At 45.6% G+C, this 24,325-nt stretch overlaps 1 protein-coding gene across 1 annotated transcript in view; it reads left to right on the top strand.

Annotated features, from left to right (window-relative positions):
• LOC138967563 (trafficking protein particle complex subunit 13-like) overlaps positions 1-24,325 on the top strand; it is a gene marked incomplete in the record, with an annotated part of 259,297 nt that overhangs the window by 192,013 nt on the left and 42,959 nt on the right. The window contains 5 exon segments of the mRNA XM_070340139.1: positions 5,186-5,354; positions 7,728-7,812; positions 11,380-11,510; positions 12,100-12,172; positions 12,505-12,549. Of these exon segments, the coding sequence (XP_070196240.1) occupies positions 5,186-5,354; positions 7,728-7,812; positions 11,380-11,510; positions 12,100-12,172; positions 12,505-12,549 (503 nt within the window).

Below are 24,325 nucleotides of genomic sequence, written 5' to 3' on the forward strand. Positions count from 1 at the left end.
TCTGAATTTCAGAACGTTGGCAGTCAGTGTACTTCAACCAGCTCAGTTACTCAGAGAGAGAAAAATATCTGTAACAGAAATTGTTTGAAGGAGACACGTTAAAAGATGACATTTTCTTCAATAGACAACTCGTATTTCGAAAAAGGTGCAAAAGCAGGTGCATTTCTGTGGATCTTCAAAGGACACAGAAAGATAAAAGACGTCAGATCAAAACGACCCAAGAACCCTTGAAAGCAAACAGTCTGCTCATAACCAGAGATCAGCCATCTCTCTCTCCCTCATTCTAGCTTAGTGATAGGAGCTGCCAGGTTGGATTCAATGGACCAGCCTTTCTACGGGGACCTTGTTAGGCCGAGATCCACGAATAATGACCTTTAGCTTACCCTGCTCCTGCCCCAGGGGAGGTTCTGGCTTTTTCAGGCGGTCAGTGAACGTCAGCTGTTGATGATTCCAGTCACGAAGAGCGACAGGGTGCAACTACCGTACCGTGGGGACAGGACTTGAACAGACAGACAGATAGATGGTTGCAGTTAGCGAACTGTGAGGAGGAGACTGGTAGAGAGAAACAGACAGACAGACAGACAGACAGACAGATATATGGTTGCAGTTAGCGAACTGTGAGGAGGAGACTGGAAGAGGAGAGAGAGACAGGCAGACAGACAACCAGGGCCGGACCCAGGGGGGGGGGGGGGGGGGGTTCCAGGGGTTCCGGAACCCCACCCCTGGAAAAAGCATGTACCTTGCTTTGACTTTTACTAGTTTTAGCACCAAAACAATGCTGCTCTTAACCCTCAAAACAAGGCCCAGAATGCACCAGATTGCACAGATTTTAACCGTTTTTCAACAATTTTCCGGGGGAGCATACCCCCGGACCCCCCTAGTTCGCGCGCCTGCTTTGCAGGCGCGCGCTTGTGGCTTCGCCACTTTGCTGATTTGCCCCCCAAAAAAAAGGAGGAACCCCCCCCCCCCTTACAACTCAATTGGTCCGGCCCTGGACAACGTATCTAATGATAAAAACCGGCAGTGTGTGTGTGTGTGTCTGTTTCACAAAGCCCAGGAATCTAGCATTCATGGAAAGAGTACAAGATAAACTAAGAAATGTGCTCTTAGAGACAACATAGTAAATAAACTGGCGGGCAATACTGTGAATTCATATTTTCAAACCAATCAACAAAAACAACAACAGCAACGAAAAGCACACAAAACACACCTATACACACACACACACACACACACACACACACACACACACACACACACACTCAGACAAACACACACGCGCGCACACACACACACACACACACACACACACACACACACACACACACACGCACGATTGGGGTATCTAATAACGGCATTACTCTTACATCAAGTGCAGAGACTGACAACGCAGAGTGCAGTCCCTTGCTTGAAGCGAAGTGAAGAGGGACCGCCGGTGTAACACGAAATTTTTACTCCACAAAAAATTTACTCCGGAGTAAATATTTCGTACGAAATACTTACTCCAAGTACACTTTTCGTACGAGAAAAGAACTCCCCAAGGCACGAAAAAGTACTCCCTCCACGAAATTTTTACTCCCCATTTTTTTTCACTTTCAGTAAAAATCTCGTACGCAAAAATGGGATGCGGGCGAAGGGATAATGCCAATAGGTGATCTCGCGCACACGAATGTCGCGCTACTCTCCTTCCACCCCTTCCACCACCAAGACTAACAGGGGACAAGGGAGTAAACATTTCGTACACCTGGCATGGGAAGTTAAATTGCTTGTGTTTGGGTTAAGTAATTTATTCGTTATTTATTGGTCAGGGGAGTAACATTTTTGTACGAAATGTTTACTCGGAACTCACCTGTCTTGGGGAGTAATTTTCTCGTGTAATGGGGGAGTGCTTTTTTCGTAAAGGGAGTAACTTTTTCGTACGAAATGTTTTCTCCGGAGTAAAAATCTCGTGGGAGTAATTTTCTCGTGTTACACCGGGAGAAATGTGTTCCGTGATAACATCGAGCGAGGCGGATTTTTATTTCTCCGAGCGATGATAGAACGTTGTGTCCATAAAGATGGATGATGTTACATCAAATCGAACCACACATGATTTTCCCAAGGAATGGCAACGATAACAGATCTGGAAAAGATTGACCCTTATGCAAACCCCTTTTGTGGAAATTGAAATTTTTTTTTTCATTTGGGGAGGTGCATTATGGAAAAGAGGTCAGGAAGGAAGAGGAACTCACAGAATATGAAAGGATGAAACGAGTTCCTTTTACGTATACACACACACACACACATTCATAAGCGCGCGCTCACGCACACACACACACACACACACACACACACACACACACACATTCATAAGCAAGCGCTCACGCACACACACACACACATTCATAAACGCGCGCTCACGCACACACACACACACACACACACACACACACACACACACACACACACACACACACACACACACACACACACCGGGCACACAAACACACACACACAATCACACACACACAATCACACACTCACACACACACACACACACACGCACACAAACACACACAACCACACACACACACACACACACACACACACACACTTAAATATTGACATAAACGCACTTTCTCACCTAAGGTTTCCACTGTGCACAAAGCAACACACTGTAATTGCTTCTTTCTGAATTCTTGCCTCTCTCAGATTCCAATACAAAGGCACAATAAATCCCCTGCATTTCTTTGGATAGGGGTATTTGGCGAACGACAAGAAGAAGAAGAAAGATAGGGGTATTATTCAAATGACAATGCAGAGCAACTTGTTTTCAACATCGTGCTATTGGAACAAAAACAACTCTTAGCGCCGTCGCGATATAACCTTGAATGGTTGAAAACGACGTTAAACACCAAATAAAGAAAGAAAGAACTCTTAGCGACCTTTATTTGTAGACCTGTCATCTGAGCACGAGTGTCTTACCGGTTCCCGGGGGCCCAAATACCATTGTTCACCACATGCGCTGCTTTAGTTGCAAATGGTATATTGTCATTGCGACTAATGAAAATATGCTTGTGTTTTAAATACATAGACCTTTCCCTTGCTGCTTCTGTGTGGTCTTAGGTAAACAAGTTAAACTGGTTTCTTCTGGATTTTTTCTTAAAATCAGGAACGCTTCTTGGGCCTTTTTTATATTTAGTCAAGTTTTGACTAAATATTTTAACATCGAGGGGGAATCGAAACGAGGGTCGTGGTGTATGTGTGTCTGTGCGTGTGTGTGTGTGTGTGTGTGTGTGTGTGTGTGTGTGTGTGTGTGTGTGTGTGTGTGTGTGTGTGTGTGTAGAGCGATTCAGACTAAACTACTGGACCGATCTTTATGAATTTGACATGAGAGTTCCTGGGTATGAAATCCCCGAACGTTTTTTTCATTTTTTTGATAAATGTCTTTGATGACGTCATATCCGGCTTTTCGTGAAAGTTGAGGCGGCACTGTCACGCCCTCATTTTTCAACCAAATTGGTTGAAATTTTGGTCAAGTAATCTTCGACGAAGCCCGGACTTCGGTATTGCATTTCAGCTTGATGGCTTAAAAATTAATTAATGACTTTGGTCATTAAAAATCTGAAATTTGTAAAAAAAAAAAAAAATTTATAAAACGATCCAAATTTACGTTTATCTTATTCTCCATCATTTGCTGATTCCAAAAACATATAAATATGTTATATTCGGATTAAAAACAAGCTCTGAAAATTAAATATATTATAAAAATTATTATCAAAATTAAATTGTCGAAATCAATTTAAAAACACTTTCATCTTATTCCTTGTCGGTTCCTGATTCCAAAAACATATAGATATGATATGTTTGGATTAAAAACACGCTCAGAAAGTTAAAACAAAGAGAGGTACAGAAACGCGTGCTATCCTTCTTAGCGCAACTACTACCCCGCTCTTCTTGTCAATTTCACTGCCTTTGCCATGAGCGGTGGACTGACGATGCTACGAGTATACGGTCTTGCTGAAAAATGGCATTGCGTTCAGTTTCATTCTGTGAGTTCGACAGCTACTTGACTAAATATTGTATTTTCGCCTTACGCGACTTGTTTATTTATAAGTTTATTTGAGCGGCGCGTTTCTCTTCAGATACTCACTGGTCTCTCTGATTTCTCTCTCTCTCTCTCTCTCTCTCTCTCTCTCTCTCTCTCTCTCTCTCTCTCTCTCTCTCTCTCTCTCTCTCTCTCTCCCTGTCTCTCTCTCTCTCTCTCACTCTCTCTCTCTCCCCCTCTCTCTCTCTCTCTTACTCCCCCCTCTCTCCCTCTCTCTCCCTCTCTCTCTCTCTCTCTCTCTCTCTCTCTCCCTCTCTCCCTCTCTCCCTCTCCCTCTCTCCCTCTCTCCCCCTCTCTCTCTCTCTCTCTCCCTGTCTCTCTCTCTCTCTCTCTCTCTCTCTCTCTCTCTCTCTCTCTCTCTCTCTCTCTCTCTTTCTCTTTCTCTCTATCTATCTAATGCCGGTAGAATATGGTTTCTTTCCAATCCGTTGATGGCCTTGTAAAGATTGATACTTGTTGATTTATCCCATCACGTCCCGTCAGCATCTCTCACCATATCTTGTGTAATCCTTATGCTTGTTGGTTTGGAAATGAGCCAGCTTTGATACCATTTTACAATTGACCAAGAAATACCATTTGGTTTGCTGTTTCATTGACTGTTTCATCCTATATTATTTGATCCTCAGCTCTTGTATTTTGCAGTTTCGAGGATGAGGGCGTTTATAACAATTAATAATCGTGGGTTTGTATCACTTCTTTTTGAGCAGGTTGATCCTGTCCCTTGGCGCGACTGCTGAATCGTCTACAGATGTAGCTGTATGCCAATTCAACTGCAACATTTCTGTAGCACTCTTCCACGAAGTATTTTGTATCTATCCGCGTGCAGTGATGACCACGGCAATGTCGCCAATGAAAAGATGCATTGGTGTCGGTTCTATTTAAGCTGACTGCTCCTGTCCCCAGGGCGACCAATCGTGTACAATCTGCATTGTATAAGAAAGCTGCAAGATGTCCATACTACCTTATAAATGAAATGTCCATGTATAAGTGTGTGCAGGGATGCGGCTGATGAATCGTCTATAATCTACATTGTATAAAAAAGCTGCAAGATTTCTATACCACCTTATAAATGAAATGTCCATATCTAAATGTGTGCAGTGATGCGGCTGACCAAGCCAAGTCTGATGGCATATCAGCCACTGGTCAGCGACAGCCGAGACCTCTGTGGTGACGTCATCCAGCAGATCAACCAATCAGACCTGGCCAAACCAATTGGTCTGGACTACTTCCCACTTGGCGATCTTCTTACTCTGCCACAAAATTTTGGGTCAGTCTTTTTTCTCTGCCTCGATTTTTTCTCTCGGCTTCCGTATTTATTTCTCTCTATTTTCGTCTTCTTTTTATTCTTTGTACAAAAGCCAAGGAAAGGGTGTGTTTTTTTTTAAACGTTAGGTAATTATTATTTGTGAGACTAGATTTTCGAGGATGATAGGCACAGACCTTGAAAAGTGTTAGTTTAGGGTATAGGTTAACTTGGAGGGTTCAATCGGTTGACATGTAGTTTATTGGGATCAATACTCAATTTTCCGCCTGTTAACTTGGGTGCTACTGGTTTCACGAGAGCGACAGATCTCCGGAAAACTGAAATTAGTTTAGGCCTGCTTTACAACATATTTGACTGTTCCTCATAGCATCCAGTCTCCAAACCTAATTTAGGGTCTTTTAACAAACGAGCAAGTGAATAAAAAAGAAAGAGAATATTATGACACAAAACTGCCATTATAGAAACCGATGCTCAAGTCATTCAACACCCCCCGCGGGTTAGGGGGAGTCCCATATTGGTTGGGACGAGAAAGAATTTACCCGATGCTCCCCAGCATGTCGTAAGAGGCGACTAACGGTTCTGTTTCTCCTTTTACCCTTGTTAAGTGTTTCTTGTATAGAATATAGTCCATGTTTGTAAAGATTTTAGTCAAGCAGTATGTAAGAAATGTTAAGTCCTTTGTACTGGAAACTTGCATTCTCCCAGTAAGGTCATATATTGTACTACGTTGCAAGCCCCTGGAGCAATTTTTTGATTAGTGCTTTTGTGAACAAGAAACAATTGACAAGTGGCTCTATCCCATCCTCAAATTTCCCCGTCGCGATATAAACCTTCGTGGTTGAAAACGACGTTAAACACCAAATAAAGTAAAGTAAAGACACTTACACACATCAACATGATGAGTGCCTCCGGTACAGAGTGACACTTTTGGGTTGAATTTATTGCGTCTGCAAAATTAATTCAGTAATTTTTTTTTTTTTTTAAGAAGCATAAAAACATAGTCTTCGCAGGGAGCTGCCAGGCTGTTGATGTGGTATGTGACCAAGTGGAAGGATGCTTTTATTCCCTGGACAGGTCTGTTGATGTGGTATATATGACCAAGTGGAAGGATGCTTTCATTCCCTGGACAGGTCTGTTGATTTGGTATGTGACCAAATGGAAGGATGCTTTTATTCCCTGGACAGGTCTGTTGATGTGGTATGTGACCAAGTGGAAGGATGCTTTTATTCCCTGGACAGGTCTGTTGATGTGGTATGTGACCAAGTGGAAGGATGCTTTTATTCCCAGGACAGGTCTGTTGATGTGGTATATATGACCAAGTGGAAGGATGCTTTTATTCCCTGGACAGGTCTGTTGATGTGGTATATATGACCAAGTGGAAGGATGCTTTCATTCCCTGGACAGGTCTGTTGATTTGGTATGTGACCAAGTGGAAGGATGCTTTCATTCCCTGGACAGGTCTGTTGATTTGGTATGTGACCAAATGGAAGGATGCTTTTATTCCCTAGACAGGTCTTTTGCGGTGAAGACGGTAGCTTTCATGCAACACATCACCTCCTTTTATCGAACGTTTTGCACCATTTCGTCACTGATTCTTGTTTCATTCTACGCTAAAGCTCCTTGAGCTTTTCTGCTGGCCTTTCAATACGTCTTGGTGTATTTATGTTTACAGTAAGTCCGTTTCTTATGTACGTTTTTTGTATATTATCTGAGATCGAAATGTGCTTGTGCCTGAAGCAGCAACCGTTAAAGGAGTAATCCTCAACGAAAGTGTAGCGTTATCTGTTGGCTAAGCCTGCGTCATTGCAAGATTGAAGTCTTTAGCAGCCAGATTTATGTCATTTCTAAACAGGCCCCTGACCGGCAAGCCTCTCTCGCTGTGTGTGTGTGTCTCTCTCTCTCTCTCTCTCTCTCTCTCTCTCTCTCTCTCTCTCTCTCTCTCTCTCTCTCTCTTCTTTTTTTCAGGTGTCACGTTGTTTCTGGTTATTAAGAAAATTCTTTCATTCAAAATTCATTTTCAAACAATGAAAATCTACACACATTTATTATTTTAGTTGTGTTTAACTTATAACGTGTGTGCATGCTCGCGCCTATGTGTTTGCACATTACGTGTGTGTGTGTGTGTGTGTGTGTGTGTGTGTGTGTGTGTGTGTGTGTGTGTGTGTGTGTGTGTGTGTGTGTGTGTGTGTGTGTGTGTGTGTGTGTGTGTGTGTGTGTGTGTGTGTGTGTGCGCGTGCGTGCGTGCGTATGTCTGTCTGTCTGTCTGTCTGTCTGTCTGTCTGTCTGTCTGTCATGTGGTTATCTGCGGATTTTGTTTTTTCTCAAATATTGTGTCTATACATTTTTTCAACTGTTGAATCCCATTGCTGTTGGCAGGAACATCTTTCTGGGTGAGACGTTCTCCAGCTACATCAGTGTGCACAACGACAGCAACCAGCTGTGTAAAGACATCACACTCAAGGTAACACACACACACACACACACACACACACACATACACACACACACACACACACACACACGCACGCACGTACGCACACACACACACGCATGCACACACACACATACGCACACGCACGCACACGCACACACACACACACACACACACACATACATACACACACACACACACACACACACACACACACACACACACACACACACACAAGCACACACACACATGTATATATTGTTCGTGTTGTTCTACCCGCCAACAAACGCGTACTGAACTATAGTTATATCACAGTACTTTCATAATGATAACTACATGGTCCAATGTTTGTTAGCATTTTGTCCTGGGTTTTTTCCGAGCGTGGTAGTAAAGTCCTTTTTGAGTCACTTGAGAAAAAGTGACTCTATGTAATCGGTCAGTGTTAGTCTGTCCGGCCGGCCGTCCGTAGACACCACCTTAACGTTGGACTTTTCTCGGAAACTATCAAAGCGATCGGGCTCATATTTTGTTTAGTCGTGACCTCCAATGACCTCTACACTTTAACGATGGTTTCGTTGACCTTTGACCTTTTTCAAGGTCACAGGTCAGCGTCAAAGGAAAAATTAGACATTTTATATCTTTGACAAAGTTCATCGGATGTGATTGAAACTTTGTAGGATTATTCTTTACATCAAAGTATTTACATCTGTAGCCTTTTACGAACGTTATCAGAAAAACAAGGGAGATAACTAGCCTTTTCTGTTCGGCAACACACAACTTAACGTTGGGCTTTTCTCGGAAACTATAAAAGTGACCGGGCTCAAATTTTATGTGAACGTGACTCATTGTGTTGTGAATAGCAATTTCTTCCTGTCCATCTGATGCCTCATATAATATTCAGAACTGCGAAAGTGACTCGATCGAGCGTTTGCTCTTCTTGTTATAAGTTAAAATCATCACCAAAAAGTAGGAAGAAACCATACCATTGTTCATGCTCACTATCACTAATAAATATCAGTGAAATGGAGATTTCAGAAGCTGGTGTCTGATAGAGGCCTTGTGGCCCTCGTATTCCTTTTCGTTATGCAGATCACACATAATATAACCACAAAGCCGATTTTCACCCAAGTGCATGATTGCAGGCGGCATTTTATCATCATCGTAAAACTGGAGGCGTAGAGTGTAGATTAGTCTAGCCATACAACAAGTCATGCAACGCCGAGCCGTGCATTAGCAATACCAGTGGTGCAACAAAGCTAATCTGATTTGATCCTTATACGTAGATTTCTATGCAAATTAGACATGGAACGCGGAGATGTATACAAGCATTAGCAGTTGGACAGAAAGCTGATCTGATAGGATCATTGTCACAAGGAGGCGGATGGGCTTGTCGCAGAAAAGGTGGATGGATGAAGGAATGGCAGTGAGAGCTATTGCAATGCGTGTGTCCTTTTTCGCTTTTCATCGTGACAGTGAGCACGGGCTGAGTTGTGTCGTATTAACCGAGTTGTCTGTCAGCTTTTAATGACTACCAATCCCGCATTGATGGCAGTCGTCGTAGGCGGACGGAAGCGCTGACTTAGGCTTCTGAGTGAGGAGGTTGTCAAATGGCATCCCTAGTCCAACTGATCTTGCAATGGCGACTGTTTTGAGTGAGGATGACTTGTAATGCCATCCTTAGTCCTACTGATCTTGCAATGCAGACTGTTTTGAGTGAGGATGATATGTAATGGTATCCCTAGTCCTACTGATCTTACAATGGCGACTGTTTTGAGTGAGGATGATATGTAATGGCATCCCTAGTCCTACTGATCTTGCAATGCAGACTGTTTTGAGTGAGGATGACTTGTGATGCCATCCCTAGTCCTACTGATCTTGCAATGCAGACTGTTTTGAGTGAGGATGATATATGTAATGGTATCCCTAGTCCTACTGATCTTGCAATGCAGACTGTTTTGAGTGAGGATGACTTAATTGTAATGCCATCCCTAGTCCTACTGATCTTGCCATGCAGACTGAGGTGCGGGCAGACAGAGATACTGACAGCTACAGATAAGCAGACACTAATAGACGGACAAAGTTTTTTTTAATTATTATTCTCTCTACTTAAACTTAAAGCCCCGCACTCCTGCCTGCGGTATCAGTAGGCAGTCGACGATTGACCTCCAGACCGAGTCATACGATTCTCACTAGCCACAGCACACGCAGAGATATTGGTACACTCTTGGGGCAAATGGAGTCAGAAACACAGACGTTCACGTACGCGTGGTGAAGGAGTTTGCTGCCAACAGCTGTCAGAAAGGATATCTGGAAAGCTTCTTTCGCACCCTTTCTCACAATGCTTGAATGGACAAGAGCCTGATTCCGGTTTGATAGCCAACTTTCAATTACGCTCCGGTTTCTGCTTACCTACAATTAGCACTGACGGACTGAGATCTGTTGGCGCAGGTGTAGGTGTGGTCTGACTTATCCCTCGCCCCCACCTGCCACAACCTCCTCTCCCCTCCCCCCCCCCCCCCCCCACACACCCCCACACAAACACGAATCCCTGTCTACTTGCAAACCCTCTTGTTGGTCTGTTTTAATCAGCCCCGGATTGTTTTGTCTGCTGCAAACATCATAACTTGTGTTGATGATCTGGAACAGGTTCATTGTTCCAGACTCTGTGTGTGTGTGTGTGTGTGTGTGTGTGTGTGTGTGTGTGTGTGTGTGTGTGTGTGTGTGTGTGTGTGTGTGTGTGTGTGTGTGATTGTGTATGTGTCTGTGTCTGTGTCTGTGTCCGTGTGTGTTGAGGGGGAGGGGGGATATCATTGGGCAGCTGCTCCTGTACACATTCTGTTGAATGGAAGATCGCATGGTTATCGGGAAATCTGTTTTCCCGTACCCGTTCCCCCAAGGTACAGCGTCCCATTGTGTGTGAAGGTCTGTCTGTGTTTATTGGGCGATGAATAGACAGGTGACCGAGATATCACGGTTCAAGAAGTACATATTGCTTTACTCTGATTTGCGCCAAGTCTAGCGTCCCTCAGCGCCTCTATCATGCCACCACCACCCACCCCCCCTCCCCATACACGCCCCACACACACACACACACACACACACACATACAAACAAACACACACCCTCCCCATACACGCCGAACACACACACACACACACATCTATCCAACCCCTCCTTTCCCAACGAGGGATGAAAAGAGCACAGCAGATTTTCTTGATGAGTACTGGAACTCTCTAGGGTTCTGCATAGCCGTTACTACGGTCAGTGAGGTTTGAAATTGGATTCGACCATTCTCTCATCTTCTCCCCCACAAAAACAAAGAAACAAGTAAGAAAACAAACAAAAAATAAGCATTTAAAGCTAAGATAATTACGAATGAATAATCTGTCTCGCGGATTTTCTGTTGTGTCAGTGACCCAGACAAAATCATCAACTCTCTGTGATCAGCCAGTCTCGGCCAGCCATGCCCAGTTCACTTCTCTTTTAACCGAGACCAAAATGTACCCAACTGTGTCGTACATCACGGTTATATCACACGCTAATCCATATTCATGAGGAAGACAATTAACTGTATCTGCTTCTCGATTTCTCTGTCAGGCTGACCTTCAGACGGGGTCGCAGCGTATCAGTCTGTCGTCCGTGGGTGAACAGCCAATCCCCGAACTGCTGCCAGATCACAGCATCGATGACGTCATTCATCATGAGGTCAAGGAGCTCGGCACACACATGTACGTCATCTGGTTCCGGAGGAGGGAGGGATGGTGTGGAGCGGGGGATGGGGTGGGGGGGGGGGGGGGGGTATGACAGAAGCTAGAGATTGTTTGTTGTACGTGAGAGTGCATGTGGGTGTGTGTATGTATAATGGAGGCCGAGGCGGAGGTAGATTCGATGGGGGGGGGGGGGGGGGGGGAGATTGGGGGACTTCTTGGATGGCCAATAATTTATAATTAAGTTAGATTATTGGCAATGATTTGTCTGTGAAACAGTTCTTTCTATATTATTGTTGTTATTAGTTCACGTGTTCTGATTATGACAACGAATATAGGTAAACTGATTAATCGTTGTTTGTTTGTTCTAACAGTCGAGACTAAGCAGTTCAACAAAATGCAGGGAAATGCGTCTTTATAGAGACAACAAGAGGGTTTTCAGTGTCAGAACAGATGGAGTTAAAGATCCACATGATAAATGAAATATGGCCATAATTCTGGGATAATACCATTTGATACCAATAGTTCATCATTAGCAAGTGAGCCTGTCACGGCATTAATTTATCTGATGATGCATTGCATGTGGTGATAATCCACCTCTTTTCGTCAGACTGGTGTGTGCTGTCAGCTATGCTCACTCCACAGGGGAGCGAATGCAGTTCCGCAAGTTCTTCAAGTTTCAGGTTGGTTGCCTCCCTTTGTCAACCTCGCGTTCTCTCTCTCTCTTTCTATTTCTCTTTCAATTTCTCTCTCTCTCTCTTTCTCTCTTTCTCTCTCTCTCTCTCTCTCTCTCTCTCTCTCTCTCTCTCTCTCTCTCTCTCTCTCTCTCTCTCTCACACGCACACAAACACACACACACAAACACACACAAGCACACACACACACGCACACACACACACACACACACACACACACACACGAAAGAGTGCTATTTTAACATTGGATATTTTGCAAATAAATGTTTCATTGTGTTTCTGTGTTAAATGACAAGTTATTGTTGTGTATGTGTATTCAGGTTCTGAAGCCTCTGGATGTCAAAACCAAATTCTACAATGCAGAGGTAAGTTTGGTGTGCTTTTTCACAAGACCCACCCTAACTATTATCAGACTAAAATGAATCAGAAAGAGACAAATCCCTGTCTACCAGAAGTATGGAGATACATGTAGCTTCAAAATGTTCTCTAAATTAGAGAGCTTTTCATCTGTATGTGTTGGTGATGAGTTAGAAGAACGTAAATCTGTTTGTCCATACAGTGGTGCCTATGGTATAAGCCCCCTCGGATAACAGGCCACCTCCCAATAAGGGACACCTTCTGTTGTCCCCCTATCACCGAACATGAAATGAATACCTGTCATGACAAGCCACCTGCAATGTAGGGCCGCTGTTGACCGGTGCCAAGGGTGTCCTTTTATCACAGGTACCACTGCAGATTGGATACTCAAGATAGTATTAGCTGTTACAGTGGAACCCCCCTTTTAAGACATCCAAAAACCGGAGAAAATGAGGTCTTCAAAAGGAGGGAGTCGTAAAATGGGGTACATTCACACAGCTTATCAACAGAAAGTCTGTGTCTAAGAAAACAGGGTGTTAAGACGGTGGAAGTCTTAAATTGGGGGGGGGGGGGGGGGTCTTAAAAGGGGGGTTCCACTGTATTGACGTGGTTCTCATTGCAGTGATTCTTTGAGAGTAGGGGTGCTTTGTATGCATGCTGTTTTGATGTGGATGTCAAATTGCATCTGATAGCCAGAGCACACGCACACTCATTGGCACACAAAAGCACACGGTCATAGCTGCATGCTGACTCATGTCAACTGGAATCTGATATTAAAAGAGGGTCAGTTGAAGTTCTGTCGTCGTGCACATTCACATTCGACATTTTTCTCTAATTGTGTAGATGGGCTGTATAGTTCTGAACTGAGTGTAACAGACCCTATTTTGAAATAACTGTCGGGTTTGCATGCGTTGTGAAAGAGGGAATACTCTTGCTTTTATTGAGGCAAACTTTCCCACGTGACAATATATGACAAGGAGCACGTGTAGAAAGTTGGTCTCACTAAAAGCAAGAATAGTCACTCTTTCACACCCCGTACAAACGCGACAGAGTTATTGGATACAGGGGTACCTGCGCTGTGAAGGCTCTACCATGAGAGGACACCTTTGAATAAAGGACACCTCTTGTTTTTTTCTCTATGACCTTGACCTAAATCTACCTGTCATGACAGGCAAACTGCAATGCAGTGTTATACTTTGGGCTGGCCCCAACAGACGAATTCTGGAAATAACTCTGCAGGGTGTGTATGGGTTGTGGCAACGTTGAGGCAAGCTTTCCCACGTGACATTATAGGCGAGTCATCAGCGAGGGATAGGTCTCCACATGTGCTTCTTGTCCACGTGTTTCAGACACACCCCTCCCTAGTGACTGGCCGATAATGTCACGTGGGAAAGCTTGCCTCAATACTTCCAAGAGTAGTCACTCTTTCACAACCCATACAAACCCGACAGAGTTATTTCCGAAAGAGTTATTTCCGAACATATCATCTAAAAGGGTGTCCTTTCATCGCATGAACCACTGCACTGGCAATGTCATTGTGTTTGCATCAAATTTTAGGGTATCAACGTGTTTATTCCAGGGGCGGACGAGGGGGGGGGGTGCACAGGGTGCAGGTGCACCCCCCCTCCAGCAAAAAAATAAAAAATAAAAATTGGAAAGCTGATTCTATGACCGTTTCTAAGTTCAAATGGCACCAGATGGCACCATTTTGCTTCTTTGGGCCAAAAATTTTTCCGGGGGGGCATGCATCCCCCCTAGCAAATTCGGGCGCTTCGCACCCATCACATTCACTTTCGATTCAAAGTGCACCCCCCCTTACAAAGCAACTGATCCGCCCCTGTATTCTCATTTGACAGCGGTTCTAGTTTCTGTGATTTTGTAGAAGGTGTGCATACTTTTACTGACATTAATTTTGGCACTGACAGTAATTGTGATTGTTGCTGAATGTGTATGGTTTCGTGTTTCTCTTTTTTCTTCAACCAGGATTTCTTAGTAAGTGTGTTGTACAAATAACTGGGCTGAGGTTTGGTGAATTTTGTTAACCCTACATTTAGGTAGCCTTGTTAACCCTACATTTAGGTAGCCTTGTTAACCTCTAATGGACATAGCACTTTGCGCAGTGCGGGTAGCATACCAGGCTCCATGGTTTCTTTCGGTGGAGGTTTTAACACAAAATAACTCTGATTTTATTTTTAGTTGTTGGAACGTTTGTTATTGACCAAAAACGTTACATTCACAAATATGTTGATCAACGGTTGGGTCGATATATTTGTGAATGTAACGTTTTTTGTCACTAACAAACGTTCCAACCACTTACCTTTCTTGGTTTTTTTTATTCTGAAAATTGGAACGTTGGCAGCCTCTTTGTTTCTGGATTTATTTTATTTGCTTTTCTTTTGTTTATTTTGAAAGGGAAGTTTTTACTAAATATTTGATTCAAAACGTACGTACCTGGGGTATGTGTTGCATGCTTATTTGACGGAGCTGATAGGTATTTGCTTTAATTTATCAACTAATACAAGCTGGCTCGGAGAACAAGGATACTTCATTACTTTCATTAGAGCTTGGTAGATAAATAACATTTGCCAGTTTTAAAATGAACCAGCAAGGTATTTTCCGCTTTTGCCGCAAATGAAATCAGTGCATGTGCACAAGCAGGCATATTTGTTTGAAAGATCCATGTAGTAATACAGCATAGAAACCCTTTCTATAATTACTTGAAAGCTTTTAATAACTGACCAACGATTCGTGTACATTGTAGCAATGAGGAGAGAAAAAGCTTTCTGAATTTTGTTATTTAGTTTTTGATATAATTTTCTGCTTTTTTCATTTTGCTGAGTTTCGTTGGGATTTTGTTTACTTTCTGTAATTTTGGAGAGAAAACAATTCTGTTTTGTTGTTTTTGTTTTTTGTTTTCCCCTTCATTTTCATGTCAGTTCATTGGTGCTCAGTTTAGCCCCAACTATACACTTCATGTTCAATTGAAATTTGTTTTGTTTTTATATCTAATTCTTTTGCCTATTTTCTTTTGTCAATCCTTGAGTTTTATTAATGTCTTATTTCACTTACTCGCATGGTACAGGCAACTGTATAATAGTAATGATCACTGTTCTGTGACATCTACCTAGCCATCTGTATATCTGTATCTGTATATGTTTAACAAGACATTGTACTATGCAGACTGCAGTCTTTCAAGCAAGGAATAATCATATGAGTCATTTCTGACAGTTAAGATGATGCTAGTCTTGCCCCAAGCTCACTGCATTGCTTAGTGTATGGGTGTGCGTGGGTGTGTGTGTGTGTCTGTCTGTGTGTCTGTCTGTTTGTCTGCGTGTTTGTCTGTCTGTCTGTCTGTCTGTCTGTCTGTCTGTCTGTATTGCTGTGTCTGGGTCTGTGTGTACTTGTATTCATCAAAAAATGAGTAGTCAAGCGAAACTGCCGTGTTATATCAAAGACATTGTTATACAAGTTTTGTCATTACATTATTATACAAGTGTTGTCATTACATTGTTATACAAGTGTTGTCATTACATTGTTATACAAGTGTTGTCATTACATTGTTATACAAGTTTTGTCATTACATTTTTGATTTGCCCAGCACATTGATGGTTTTTTTCTCTCCATAGTCCATTTTATTTCATGGGAACCTCTACTTTTTTAAATTTTGTTCTCACTCTTTGTTTCTGTTTGAGGGAGATATAATTGTTTCTCAAGCTTTTTCTTCTTCACGTTATTGATTTTTTTTTAAACTTCTTTTATCAAAAGAGGTTTGATATCACAGTAATCTCCGGCAGTTAACGCTGAGCACTCTTTGGTGTTTATGTTCTTGTTGGTAATTAATGTTAACATTAATGTTAACATTAATGTTGAAAGAATTTGCTTATGTAGACATTTTTTATTTATTCATGAGTCGTTGTTGGTGCCTGGGCGCATTGTTGGCTTCATTATTTTGTTCATTCTACATAACCTTGAAACTAGACAAATTAAGCACAGTTGTGTACACATTCATTCTTGGTTATTGCTGACAAGACCTAACTTTCTGTAATGGTTGAATTGCTTATCATTTATATTTTATATATTACAAGCCAATATTTGTTCGTATAGTAAACTTACTCTTTTTTATTCACTAACTTATAGTGAAAAACAGTTTGCCTCACTTTCTCAGATGTGGCCAGGGTTTGACATGGAGTAAGACCCTCCCTCCTCCTTCTTCTTCTTCTGCGTTCGTGGGCTGAAACTACCACGTACACTCGTGTTTTTGCACGAGTGGAATTTTACGTGTATGACCGTTTTTACCCCGCCATTAAGGCAGCCATACGCCGCTTTCGGAGGAAGCATGCTGGGTATTTTCGTGTTTCTATAACCCACCGAACTCTGACATGGGTTACAGGATCTTTTCCGTGCGCACTTGGTCTTGTGCTTGCGTGTACACACGAAGGGGGATAAGCCACTAAGCAGGTCTGCACATAAGTTGACCTGGGAGATCGAAAAAATCTCCACATTTAACCCACCAGGCGGCCACGGCCGGGATTCAAACCCTCGACCTTCCGATTAAGAGGCCGACGTCTTACCACCCCGCCACAGCGCCCAGACCATCTCTCCACTTGATTACATACCACAAATTAACACCTTGACTGCTTGCTGTGGTGAGTTGAAATCTTTTGACGAATTAATTTCCCCGAAATTAATTCTTAAAAAAAACAAATATCAGTGTGCACCGAGAGCACCAAGGCAATTTTTGTATGTGACCAAGTGGAGGGATGGTATGTGACCAAGTGGAGAGATGGTATGTGACCAAGTGGAGGGATGGTATGTGACCAAGTGGAGGGGTGGTATGTGACCAAGTGGAGGGATGGTATGTGACCAAGTGGAGGGATGGTATGTGACCAAGTGGAGGGATGGTATGTGACCAAGTGGAGGGATGGTATGTGACCAAGTGGAGGGATGGTATGTGACCAAGTGGAGGGATGGTATGTGACCAAGTGGAGGGATGGTATGTGACCAAGTGGAGGGATGGTATGTGACCAAGTGGAGGGATGGTATGTGACCAAGTGGAGGGATGGTATGTGACCAAGTGGAGGGATGGTATGTGACCAAGTGGAGGGATGGTATGTGACCAAGTGGAGGGATGGTATGTGACCAAGTGGAGGGATGGTATGTGACCAAGTGGAGGGATGGTATGTGACCAAGTGGAGGGATGGTATGTGACCAAGTGGAGGGATGGTATGTGACCAAGTGGAGGGATGGTATGTGACCAAGTGGAGGGATGGTATGTGACCAAGTGGAGGGATGATACGTGACCAAGTGGAGGGATGGTATGTGACCAAGTGGAGGGATGGTATGTGACCAAGTGGAGGGATGGTATGTGACCAAGTGGAGGGATGGTATGTGACCAAGTGGAGGGATGATACGTGACCAAGTGGAGGGATGGTATGTGACCAAGTGGAGGGATGGTATGTGACCAAGTGGAGGGATGGTATGTGACCAAGTGGAGGGATGGTATGTGACCAAGTGGAGGGACCAAGTGGAGGGATGGTATGTGACCAAGTGGAGGGATGGTATGTGACCAAGTGGAGGGATGGTATGTGACCAAGTGGAGGGATGATACGTGACCAAGTGGAGGGATGGTATGTGACCAAGTGGAGGGATGGTATGTGACCAAGTGGAGGGATGGTATGTGACCAAGTGGAGGGATGGTATGTGACCAAGTGGAGGGATGGTATGTGACCAAGTGGAGGGATGGTATGTGACCAAGTGGAGGGATGGTATGTGACCAAGTGGAGGGATGGTATGTGACCAAGTGGAGGGATGGTATGTGACCAAGTGGAGGGATGGTATGTGACCAAGTGGAGGGATGGTATGTGACCAAGTGGAGGGATGGTATGTGACCAAGTGGAGGGATGGTATGTGACCAAGTGGAGGGATGGTATGTGACCAAGTGGAGGGATGGTATGTGACCAAGTGGAGGGATGGTATGTGACCAAGTGGGGGGATGGTATGTGACCAAGTGGAGGGATGGTATGTGACCAAGTGGAGGGATGGTATGTGACCAAGTGGAGGGATGGTATGTGACCAAGTGGAGGGATGGTATGTGACCAAGTGGAGGGATGGTATGTGACCAAGTGGAGGGATGGTATGTGACCAAGTGGAGGGATGGTATGTGACCAAGTGGAGGGATGGTATGTGACCAAGTGGAGGGATGGTATGTGACCAAGTGGAGGGATGGTATGTGACCAAGTGGAGGGATGGTATGTGACCAAGTGGAGGGATGGTATGTGACCAAGTGGAGGGATGGTATGTGACCAAGTGGAGGGATGGTATGTGACCAAGTGGAGGGATGGTATGTGACCAAGTGGAGGGATGGTATGTGACCAAGTGGAGGGATGGTATGTGACCAAGTGGAGGGATGGTATGTGACCAAGTGGAGGGATGGTATGTGACCAAGTGGAGGGATGGTATGTGACCAAGTGGAGGGATGGTATGTGACCAAGTGGAGGGATGGTATGTGACCAAGTGGAGGGATGGTATGTGACCAAGTGGAGGGATGGTATGTGACCAAGTGGAGGGATGGTATGTGACCAAGTGGGGGGATGGTATGTGACCAAGTGGGGGGATGGTATGTGACCAAGTGGAGGGATGGTATGTGACCAAGTGGGGGGATGGTATGTGACCAAGTGGAGGGATGGTATGTGACCAAGTGGGGGGATGGTATGTGACCAAGTGGAGGGATGGTATGTGACCAAGTGGAGGGATGGTATGTGACCAAGTGGAGGGATGGTATGTGACCAAGTGGAGGGATGGTATGTGACCAAGTGGGGGGATGGTATGTGACCAAGTGGAGGGATGGTATGTGACCAAGTGGAGGGATGGTATGTGACCAAGTGGAGGGATGGTATGTGACCAAGTGGAGGGATGGTATGTGACCAAGTGGAGGGATGGTATGTGACCAAGTGGAGGGATGGTATGTGACCAAGTGGAGGGATGGTATGTGACCAAGTGGAGGGATGGTATGTGACCAAGTGGAGGGATGGTATGTGACCAAGTGGAGGGATGGTATGTGACCAAGTGGAGGGATGGTATGTGACCAAGTGGAGGGATGGTATGTGACCAAGTGGAGGGATGGTATGTGACCAAGTGGAGGGATGGTATGTGACCAAGTGGAGGGATGGTATGTGACCAAGTGGAGGGATGGTATGTGACCAAGTGGAGGGATGGTATGTGACCAAGTGGGGGGATGGTATGTGACCAAGTGGGGGGATGGTATGTGACCAAGTGGGGGGATGGTATGTGACCAAGTGGGGGGATGGTATGTGACCAAGTGGAGGGATGGTATGTGACCAAGTGGAGGGATGGTATGTGACCAAGTGGAGGGATGGTATGTGACCAAGTGGAGGGATGGTATGTGACCAAGTGGAGGGATGGTATGTGACCAAGTGGAGGGATGGTATGTGACCAAGTGGAGGGATGGTATGTGACCAAGTGGAGGGATGGTATGTGACCAAGTGGAGGGATGGTATGTGACCAAGTGGAGGGATGGTATGTGACCAAGTGGAGGGATGGTATGTGACCAAGTGGAGGGATGGTATGTGACCAAGTGGAGGGATGGTATGTGACCAAGTGGAGGGATGGTATGTGACCAAGTGGAGGGATGGTATGTGACCAAGTGGAGGGATGGTATGTGACCAAGTGGAGGGATGGTATGTGACCAAGTGGAGGGATGGTATGTGACCAAGTGGGGGGATGGTATGTGACCAAGTGGCGGGATGGTGACCAAGTGGCGGGATGGTATGTGACCAAGTGGAGGGATGGTATGTGACCAAGTGGAGGGATGGTATGTGACCAAGTGGAGGGATGGTATGTGACCAAGTGGAGGGATGGTATGTGACCAAGTGGAGGGATGGTATGTGACCAAGTGGAGGGATGGTATGTGACCAAGTGGAGGGATGGTATGTGACCAAGTGGAGGGATGGTATGTGACCAAGTGGAGGGATGGTATGTGACCAAGTGGAGGGATGGTATGTGACCAAGTGGAGGGATGGTATGTGACCAAGTGGAGGGATGGTATGTGACCAAGTGGAGGGATGGTATGTGACCAAGTGGAGGGATGGTATGTGACCAAGTGGAGGGATGGTGTGTGACCAAGTGGAGGGATGGTATGTGACCAAGTGGAGGGATGGTATGTGACCAAGTGGAGGGATGGTATGTGACCAAGTGGAGGGATGGTATGTGACCAAGTGGAGGGATGGTATGTGACCAAGTGGAGGGATGGTATGTGACCAAGTGGAGGGATGGTGTGTGACCAAGTGGAGGGATGGTATGTGACCAAGTGGAGGGATGGTATGTGACCAAGTGGAGGGATGGTGTGTGACCAAGTGGAGGGATGGTGTGTGACCAAGTGGAGGGATGGTATGTGACCAAGTGGAGGGATGGTATGTGACCAAGTGGAGGGATGGTGTGTGACCAAGTGGAGGGATGGTGTGTGACCAAGTGGAGGGATGGTATGTGACCAAGTGGAGGGATGGTATGTGACCAAGTGGAGGGATGGTATGTGACCAAGTGGAGGGATGGTAGGGATGGTATGTGACCAAGTGGAGGGGTGGTATGTGACCAAGTGGAGGGATGGTATGTGACCAAGTGGAGGGATGGTGTGTGACCAAGTGGAGGGGTGGTATGTGACCAAGTGGAGGGATGGTATGTGACCAAGTGGAGGGGTGGTATGTGACCAAGTGGAGGGATGGTATGTGACCAAGTGGAGGGATGGTATGTGACCAAGTGGAGGGGTGGTATGTGACCAAGTGGAGGGATGGTATGTGACCAAGTGGAGGGATGGTGTGTGACCAAGTGGAGGGGTGGTATGTGACCAAGTGGAGGGATGGTGTGTGACCAAGTGGAGGGGTGGTATGTGACCAAGTGGAGGGATGGTGTGTGACCAAGTGGAGGGATGGTATGTGACCAAGTGGAGGGATGGTGTGTGACCAAGTGGAGGGATGGTATGTGACCAAGTGGAGGGATGGTATGTGACCAAGTGGAGGGATGGTGTGTGACCAAGTGGAGGGATGGTGTGTGACCAAGTGGAGGGATGGTATGTGACCAAGTGGAGGGATGGTATGTGACCAAGTGGAGGGATGGTATGTGACCAAGTGGAGGGATGGTGTGTGACCAAGTGGAGGGATGGTATGTGACCAAGTGGAGGGATGGTATGTGACCAAGTGGAGGGATGGTATGTGACCAAGTGGAGGGATGGTATGTGACCAAGTGGAGGGATGGTATGTGACCAAGTGGAGGGATGGTATGTGACCAAGTGGAGGGATGGTATGTGACCAAGTGGAGGGATGGTATGTGACCAAGTGGAGGGGTGGTATGTGACCAAGTGGAGGGATGGTATGTGACCAAGTGGAGGGATGGTATGTGACCAAGTGGAGGGATGGTATGTGACCAAGTGGAGGGATGGTATGTGACCAAGTGGAGGGATGGTATGTGACCAAGTGGAGGGATGGTATGTGACCAAGTGGAGGGATGGTATGTGACCAAGTGGAGGGATGGTCTGTGACCAAGTGGAGGGATGGTGTGTGACCAAGTGGAGGGATGGTATGTGACCAAGTGGAGGGATGGTATGTGACCAAGTGGAGGGATGGTATGTGACCAAGTGGAGGGATGGTATGTGACCAAGTGGAGGGATGGTGTGTGACCAAGTGGAGGGATGGTATGTGACCAAGTGGAGGGATGGTATGTGACCAAGTGGAGGGATGGTGTGTGACCAAGTGGAGGGATGGTGTGTGATCAAGTGGAGGGATGGTATGTGACCAAGTGGAGGGATGGTATGTGACCAAGTGGAGGGATGGTGTGTGACCAAGTGGAGGGATGGTGTGTGACCAAGTGGAGGGATGGTATGTGACCAAGTGGAGGGATGGTATGTGACCAAGTGGAGGGATGGTATGTGACCAAGTGGAGGGATGGTGTGTGACCAAGTGGAGGGATGGTATGTGACCAAGTGGAGGGGTGGTATGTGACCAAGTGGAGGGATGGTATGTGACCAAGTGGAGGGATGGTGTGTGACCAAGTGGAGGGGTGGTATGTGACCAAGTGGAGGGATGGTATGTGACCAAGTGGAGGGGTGGTATGTGACCAAGTGGAGGGATGGTATGTGACCAAGTGGAGGGATGGTATGTGACCAAGTGGAGGGGTGGTATGTGACCAAGTGGAGGGATGGTATGTGACCAAGTGGAGGGATGGTGTGTGACCAAGTGGAGGGGTGGTATGTGACCAAGTGGAGGGATGGTGTGTGACCAAGTGGAGGGGTGGTATGTGACCAAGTGGAGGGATGGTGTGTGACCAAGTTGAGGGATGGTATGTGACCAAGTGGAGGGATGGTGTGTGACCAAGTGGAGGGATGGTATGTGACCAAGTGGAGGGATGGTATGTGACCAAGTGGAGGGATGGTGTGTGACCAAGTGGAGGGATGGTGTGTGACCAAGTGGAGGGATGGTATGTGACCAAGTGGAGGGATGGTATGTGACCAAGTGGAGGGATGGTATGTGACCAAGTGGAGGGATGGTGTGTGACCAAGTGGAGGGATGGTATGTGACCAAGTGGAGGGATGGTATGTGACCAAGTGGAGGGATGGTATGTGACCAAGTGGAGGGATGGTATGTGACCAAGTGGAGGGATGGTATGTGACCAAGTGGAGGGATGGTATGTGACAAAGTGGAGGGATGGTATGTGACCAAGTGGAGGGATGGTTTGTGGCCAAGTGGAGGGATGGTATGTGACCAAGTGGAGGGATGATATGTGACCAAGTGGAGGGATGGTATGTGACCAAGTGGAGGGATGGTATGTGACCAAGTGGAGGGATGGTATGTGACCAAGTGGAGGGATGGTCTGTGACCAAGTGGAGGGATGGTCTGTGACCAAGTGGAGGGATGGTCTGTGACCAAGTGGAGGGATGGTATGTGACCAAGTGGAGGGATGGTCTGTGACCAAGTGGAGGGATGGTATGTGACCAAGTGGAGGGATGGTATGTGACCAAGTGGAGGGATGGTATGTGACCAAGTGGAGGGATGGTATGTGACCAAGTGGAGGGATGGTATGTGACCAAGTGGAGGGATGGTATGTGACCAAGTGGAGGGATGGTCTGTGACCAAGTGGAGGGATGGTATGTGACCAAGTGGAGGGATGGTCTGTGACCAAGTGGAGGGATGGTATGTGACCAAGTGGAGGGATGGTCTGTGACCAAGTGGAGGGATGGTATGTGACCAAGTGGAGGGATGGTATGTGACCAAGTGGAGGGATGGTATGTGACCAAGTGGAGGGATGGTCTTATCCCGTGTAAAAGCCTGGCCAGATCGGAGACTGTGAGACGAAGTGTTTTCACGAGGCGTAGTGGGTCTTTAACACTAATCCAGCTACTATCTCACGCACACACAATTTCATTCACACCTACACACACACCTACACATTCACACACACATTTACACACACACACACACACACACGCACCCACACCCACCAATCACACGGTCGCAAAAAACCTGTTACATATTTGGTTTTGGGCGTCATCAGACAAGGAGTATTTATTCCACTAACAATTCAACAATAAAAAACTCATACTTAAACAGAATAACAAATACCGATATATGATATGAAGTCGATTATACTCCTCTCCTCCCGCTTCAATCACATCAGCATTCAAAACAAACAAATTAACAAGATTAAAAAAAAACCACGGCGACATTACAATTCTAACATACAACTCCTTGTGTATACAAAGCAATTAGAGGGTCCTTC

This window comes from Littorina saxatilis, linkage group LG5, assembly GCF_037325665.1.
Source record: "Littorina saxatilis isolate snail1 linkage group LG5, US_GU_Lsax_2.0, whole genome shotgun sequence".
NCBI classification, from domain to species: domain Eukaryota; kingdom Metazoa; phylum Mollusca; class Gastropoda; order Littorinimorpha; family Littorinidae; genus Littorina; species Littorina saxatilis.